This window comes from Berghia stephanieae, chromosome 15 (assembly GCF_034508935.2).
Source record: "Berghia stephanieae isolate SIO BIC M18660-M18661 chromosome 15, UCSD_Bste_1.3, whole genome shotgun sequence".
In the NCBI taxonomy this organism is placed as follows: domain Eukaryota; kingdom Metazoa; phylum Mollusca; class Gastropoda; order Nudibranchia; family Aeolidiidae; genus Berghia; species Berghia stephanieae.
In genome coordinates, this window is record NC_088374.1 from 21,059,386 (window position 1) to 21,066,885 (window position 7,500).

At 41.6% G+C, this 7,500-nt stretch overlaps 1 protein-coding gene across 1 annotated transcript in view; it reads right to left on the reverse strand.

Annotated features, from left to right (window-relative positions):
- Nucleotides 1-816: 816 nt before the first annotated feature.
- LOC144960456 (uncharacterized) overlaps nucleotides 817-7,500 on the reverse strand; it is an 8,803-nt gene continuing 2,119 nt past the window's right edge. Inside the window, exons 3-5 of the mRNA XM_078893552.1 lie at nucleotides 3,933-4,002; nucleotides 2,545-2,733; nucleotides 817-1,633 (exon numbers count right to left, since the gene is read on the reverse strand). Coding sequence (XP_078749678.1) covers nucleotides 907-1,633; nucleotides 2,545-2,733; nucleotides 3,933-4,002 — 986 coding nt within the window. The 3' untranslated portion in view covers nucleotides 817-906. The remainder of the gene's footprint in view (nucleotides 1,634-2,544; nucleotides 2,734-3,932; nucleotides 4,003-7,500) is intronic.

Below are 7,500 nucleotides of genomic sequence, written 5' to 3' on the forward strand. Positions count from 1 at the left end.
GTTATTTTAGACAAGAAAGGGTATAATGCGATCCAGTTACAGCGCCTTATATCATTTAGTCTCAAAATCTAATTTCAAATCGTCAATATATGAATAGAAATAGTTCCTTCGGTATGAATAGGGAATGAGATTAGCGGCAGAGTAGCGTCCCTTGATTGGACGTCACCGGTGAAGAAGTTATAAGAGAAAGAGAAAAGTCATTATGGTTCCAGCATGCGTCTCTCGTCCTCGCTTCCTGTGAAACCGCGCGGTTAGTTAAATAGTTTCTCAGCGATCTTTAAGTTGATGTTCTCTCTGTAAGGTGGCGTCCAATCAAGGGACGCTACTCTTCCGCTAATCTCATTCCCTATATTACAAAGAAAATGAATATTGTTTATTCAAATGTCTACTTAGGATTTGATATAGATAGTTCGCAGATGACGTCACTCAGGTCTTTGTTATTGTTTTTTGCCATCCGCGTTTATGAGTAATGCTCACTGAAATGTATTAACCCGACTATAGATAGTATGCAGATGACGTCACTCAGGCCTTTGTTATTGTTTTTGCCATCCGCGTTTGTGAGTTGTTCTCACTAAACTGTATTAACCAGACTATAAAAGTTCATGGTTACACATAGTTTGTGTGTTGGTCCGTTATACTTCCGGATGGCAATGTTGTGAACTCCTTGGCCAAGCGCATTCTATCTATAAATGTTCATGGTTACACACAGTTTTGTGTGTTGGTCCGTTACACTTCCGGATGGCAATGTTATGAGCTTCTTAGCCAAGCACATACTATCTATATATTTACAAAGTTTGATGAGGTAGAAAGCTTTCAAGCAGTCTTAGTGATTTAACATTTTAATAATGTAACTATGTTTCATTTCCTTTAAATAATTATTTCTCACTTTTTCCTTCCTTTATTTTATCATTTTTTTCCTTTTCCCTCCCATCCCATGAACTTATCAAAAGTTGCCGCGAAATTCGAACTCATGTAGTAATAGATGAAAAAATTGAGTGTTGAATTCGTGGCTTCTAGAGCAAAGTTGATCATGGAGGTGCCCGTGTACAGATTGTCATAGCGACCCATTTGTTTATACCCTGGGAAAATGATGTACAATATGGTGTTGACTAGTCCTGGAGCGGTGCACACGATGAAAAGGGCGCTGATCACTACCACCATTTTTACCACTTTTCGATTACGTAACGACACAGCTTCCGCTTGCTCCGACCCTGACCCTCCAGCCGCCATTTTCTTCCGCCATCTTGCTTGCTGGTTTAGCTTGATAGTCGTGATAGCCGATAAAATACTTACTAGTATAAACGACAACACATACACAGCACCCACGACAAATGACATGTATATAGCGTAAATTCTTCCGTCCATCGTGAACCCTATCCCGAGGATCGTTCTGTTGAGGTGGGGCAGGAAGATCGGGCCCACGACACAATAATAATAAAGGGTTACGAATATGCTGACGATGAAGGTGAGGATGAAGACATTGTAGACTTTGGCAACGGTAGGAGTGATGATTCGATGAACGTGCAGCGGAAGCACCACGCATAAACACCTTTCAAAGGCGATGAAGGCTGTGAGGAGACACGCCACGCGCACAAAGACGGCATGAGGCCAGTTGAGGAATCCCGTTAGATACCTATTTCAAGGAGGCCAAAAAAAAAAAAAAAAAGAAGACATTTATAAAATGTGACTTTTCGTCTCAAAACGGTATTAAATCGGGATGACTAAGATGCTGAAAATTGAATTTGTAGCCAGAAATATCATGCATAAGTTGAGTTTATATGCTTTATAGAGGAGAAGGAATATCATATTTTACTGTGTTAAATACCAACGTTTCATATTTTTGACCAGTCTAACTATACTTTGACTTTTTAGTATCTGGTCCATTCCGACATAATACCGTTTTGAGACGGCGGGTCACATTTATAAAATAATTAGTGTTTGTTTCTTATGCTAGCTTGAGAAGCATTATTTTCTGGGAAATTTCTGGCACCCCCGCCCCCCCCCCCACCCCCCGCGTCTTAAAGCGATATTATGGCGGGATGAAGTAGATTATGGGAATTGAATTTAAAGTTGCACGTATTATTATGACACTTTGACACTTGGGGTTAAACATGCTTCATTGTGGTGGAGAATAAATACTAGTTACTTCGTCAGCACAACAATACACAAATTAACGTGGAAAACAAATAAATTGAGCTATAAATTGAGCTTCTATATAGTGCAATATCCACTATACGTGCTCAGAGCGCTTTACAAAGGGTCCCTAACCAACAGCAACACGTAATATGTAGAACGAGACATGGCGCCTGTTAGGCGATATTACATTTTTTTTTTTTTTGCGACAAAGACAACGCTGTTAACGGCCAGGTACTCATTTTACACCTGAGTACGGTGAGAGAATGTGAGTAAAGAGCCTTTTCCAAGGACTCAACTATGCGCCGAGCGAGCGAGGCTCGAACCCAGGCCTTTCCGATCTGAAAGCGAGTGTCATACCATACCGCTTGACCACATAGCCGAATAAAAGGACTATTTATTATTACTTACCGGATTTCAATACCGTAGATAACGTGAGGAAAGAAGTGCAGCACATAAGCCCCACTCATCAGTAACAACGTTATGACAGAGCCCAAATCGGACACGGCCAGACCAAATAAGGTAATGTTGACAGCGTCCTTGAGGCCCTGCCTGGTGAACACGATGATGTTGAAGATGTTCAGAACTGTTCCAAGTGAGCTGGGTCGGCGAAGGGAGGGGGTAATATGAGAGGAGAGAAGAAATGATGGTGATTACTATGATAATGATAATAAAGATGGTGATGAAGACGATTATGGCAGCGAATTACAGAACTCAAACCTGAGACTGCCAGGCCTCTTAAGGTTTTAATAATCAACTTTGAGGCAGTATGTATGTGGTGAATATGATGATGGTGAAAATATTAAGCGGCCAGACCAAATAAGGTAATGTTGACAGCGTGTTTGAGGCCCTGCTTGGTGAACACAATGATGTTGAAGATGTTCAGAACTGTTCCTAGTGAGCTGGGTCGGCGAAGAAAGGAGGTAGGGGGGGGGGGAGGTGTAATATGAGAGGAGAGAAAACATGATGGCGATGACTATGATGATAAAGACGGTGACGAAGACAAGTATGGCGGCAGCGTAATCACAGAACTCAAACCTGAGACTGCCAGGCCTCTTAAGGTTTTAATAATCAACTTTGAGGCAGTATTTGGTGAATATTATGATGATGGTGAAAATATTAAGCGGCCAGAACAAATAAGGTAATGTTGACAGCGTGTTTGAGGCCCTGCTTGGTGAACACGATGATGTTGAAGATGTTCAGAACTGTACCTAGTGAGCTGGGTTGGCGAAGAAATGGGGAGGGGGGTTGTAATATGAGAGGAGAGAAATAATGATGGTGATGACACACCACACAATAGAAACCAGACAGACCTATCTTGCTTCTCATAACATCTACTAAAGACGAAACACAGATATGTTTTAAGCGAACGTTTAAAAATAGACAAAGATTCTTTTCCACGAATGCTCTATGGTATTTTTTTCCTGCTTTGTCTGGCACATTTCAAACACAATTGCTGAGTTCTTAAACTAACGTTCTATGTCTCTATCACTTCCAAAATTCTCTTATTCCTTAAATGTGACCTTTCGTCTCAAAGCGGTATTAAGTCGGGATGACTAAGATGCTGAAAATGGAATTTGTAGCCAGAAATATCATGCATAAGTCGAGTTTATATGCTTTATAGAGGAGAAGGAATATCAAATTTCACTGTTCTAAATTATACCAACGTTTTATATTTTTGACCAGTTTAACTATACTTTGACATTTTAGCATCTGGTCCATTCCGACATAATACCGTTTTGAGACGAGGGGTCACAAATTTCGTAGTCAATATTCTTCACCTACCATCATCAACTCACCTGATGAGAAAGATGATGATAATCCCGACGACCAAAACCAACATGTCAAAAATCTCGTTGCTCAAGATCCCTGAAAATAACGAAGGAAACAAAACTGAGCATTTATATAGGGAATGAGATTAGCGGAAGAGTAGCGTCCCTTGATTGGACGTCACATTACAGGGAGAACGTCAATTTGGTTTTGAAGTGTCTCAAGCCGCTTTCACCGGAAGCGAGGACGAGAGACGCATGCGCACAACCAACATGACGTTCTCTCTCTAATAACTTTTCCGCCGATGACGTCACGTTTTATGGGTGACGTCCAATCAAGGGACGCTACTTTTCCGCTAATCTTTTTCCCTATAGATAGGGCAATATCCACTAAACGTGCTCAACACTCTATACAATGGGTCCCAAGTAAACAGCAACACTAAAAATCTATGACGAGACGTGACACCTAGTAGGCGTTATTACCATTTTTTGGGAGAGAGACAACGCAGTTAACGGCAATGTACTAATTGTGACCCTCCGTCTCAAAACGGTATTATGTCGGGATGATTCAGACCCCAAAAAGTGAATTTAGAGATAGATTGATGAGAAATTGGACTTTAGAAGATTTTTCAAAGCAAGAAGTAGTATTTATACTCCACCATAACGTACAGAAATTAAACCCAAGTTGGATATTTGTGGCTATGAATTCAATTTCCCTTACCGAGTGGATCCCGACATAATACCGATTCGATACGGTGAGTCACAATTTTACACTTGAGCACGGCAAGAAAATGTGAATTAAGATCCTTTTCCAATGACTCTACTATATGCCGCTCAGAGGACACTCAAACCCAGGACCCTCCGGTCTGAAAGCAGCAGCCTCTTATGGTTTTCACACTACTATGTTACGACGATCGACCCAATCAGCAAAGTCCGGTCCGCATTCGTGCACCGTCGCAAACCCGCCGGGTAGCATCGTCACAACACACCGCTCGACTAGATGCTCTGCCGTCTCGAGTTCTTGCCCACAACATGGACATATTGGACAGGTAGTTGGACCCCACGGATGTAACGCACTTGCCGTTAGGCAGCTCCTCGACGAAGCCGATTCGCAGTCACCCAGTGTCTCCTCTTACTGGTATCAAAGCCTGGCAACTTCTCACCAAGCTTAGAGGAGTGTAGGTCTCCGCCCCCACGAGGGATTGAATTCGTCCAAACCGACTTCCATCTGAAGGCGAGTTTTATATTACAAGACCACAAAGCCAAGAAAAAACTTGAATACATTGAAATGAAACACGAGTTTGTTTGGTAAGTCTCTTTGTAGTCTCGTTTTAATCTCGTTGAAGTCTCGTTGTAATCTCTTCAGTGGTTGAGACAAGAGAAGCGCATGATAGAAACTAAGTTTGAAAAGCCACTTTTCGTTTTGGAGTGGCGAGATGGCTCAATGAGTGCTGTTGTGTCCGCACGTCGAAAATTCCCCCCCCCCCCCTCTCTCTCTCTCTCTCTCTCTCTCTCTCTCTCTCTCTCTCTGTGTCTGTCTGTCTCTCTCTCTCTCTCTTTATGTCTCTCTCTCTCTCTAACTTTCTGTCTCTGTCTCTATCTCTCTCTTTCTCTCTCTCTCTCTCTCTCTCTCTCTCTCTCTCTCTCTCTCTCTCTCTCTCTCCCTCTCTTTCTTTCTATCTCCTCCCTCCCTCCCCTTCCCTACATCTCTCTTTAACTTTTTCTCCTTCCATCTCTAGCTCTAACTCTCCCTATCTCTCTCTCTTTTTTTCTATCTCCCTTTCTCTCTCTCTCTGTCTCTCTCTCTCTCTCTTTCTCTCTCTCACCCACTCACTCTCTCCCTGTATTTTGGCTACTTCTCTTGCCCCCCCCCACCTACTCTCTCATTCTCTCTCTCTCTCTCTCTCTCTCTCTCTCTCTCTCTCTCTCTCTCTCTCCCCTCTCTCTATGTGTCTCCCCCCTCTCTCTACCCCCCCCCAACTCTATCTCTCACTGCTCACCTCTCTCTCTCTCTCTCTCTCTCTCTCTCTCTCTCTCTCTCTCTCTCTCTCTCTCTCTCTCTCTCTCTCTTTCTCTCTCAGCCAGGCGGCGGGTACCGTATCATTTGTGTCTCGGGTTTGATTCCCTGGAACCGTGCAATTTCTATTCTCTGATTTCACCTGACACTTTTCTATTCTATGTATATATATATATATATATATATATATATATATATATATATATATATATATATATATATATATATTATATATATATATATATATATATATATATATATATATATATATATCAAGTATTAGTAGTGGGGTTTACCGTGTATGTGCAATGGTAGCTTTAGTATTGGGGGGGGGGGGGGGGGTAAAGAAAGGTGGTGCGTTCAAAACAGACATGGAGGCGCTCACTGTCAGAAGAAATGTGACCCTCCGTCTCAAAACGGTATTATGTCGGGATGATTCAGAACCCAAAAAGTGAATTTAAAGATAGATTGATGAGAAATTGGACCTTAGAAGATTTTGCAAAGCAAGAAATAGTATTTATACTCCACCATAACGTACAGAAATTAAACCCAAGTTGGATATTTGTGGCTATGAATTCAATTTCCGTTACCGAGTAAATCCCGACATAATACCGCTTTGATACGGTGGGTCACAAATGATGAAAATGACACACATCACCTGGGAGGCTACCAAGAAGATGGCCAAGGACAGAAGCAGATGACAGAGGCCCGTAGAGGTCCTACGTTCTACAAGGAACAAAGACGATTAACTCTCTCCTTACCAGCCATTTTCAGGATTTTCCCCAAATCTTCACACCAAGCTAACACAAAAATATATTTTTTATCACTCTAACACAATAGCAGTAAGTTCTTGCAATACATAATTTGCTTAGTAAAACACGCTCTACATCCCACTGTTCATTTTCTTTAAGTTTTATGATGTACAAGAGAAATCTGAAGAAGAAAAATATTGGTTGCATCGTAACGAATGTGACGATTTTCCTGTAGTTGGTAAGGAGAGGGTTAAGTCAAAGTCAAAAGTAAGCCATGGATCAAGACTTACCAGGTAAATTCATAGCTCTTCTCATCTGAACTGAAAAACTGAAAATGGCAGACCTCATCTGGGAGACTACCAAGAAGATGGCCAAGGACAGAAATGTGACCCACCGTATCAAAGCGGTATTATGTCGGGATCCACTCGGTAAGGGAAATTGAATTCATAGCCACAAATATCCAACTTGGTACAATTTCTGTATGTCATGCTGGAGTATAAAGACTATTTCTTGCTTTGCAAAAACTTCTAAGGTCAAATTTCTCATCAATCTATCTCTAAATTCACTTTTTGGGGTCTGAATCATCCCGACATAATACCGTTTTGAGACGGAGGGTCACAAATATAGAAATGGCGGACGCTTGTGGAGGCACCATGTTCCACAAGGAACAAGCCAAAGATTATTTAAGTCAAAGTCAAAAGTAAGTCATGGTAAGTCTGGACTTACCAGGTAAATTCATAGCTCTTCTCATCATCAGAGACCGTCGTAGATCCAAATCATCACGGACAGTATCGGTAATTGTAACGTTATGCCTCGTATCGATACTAAA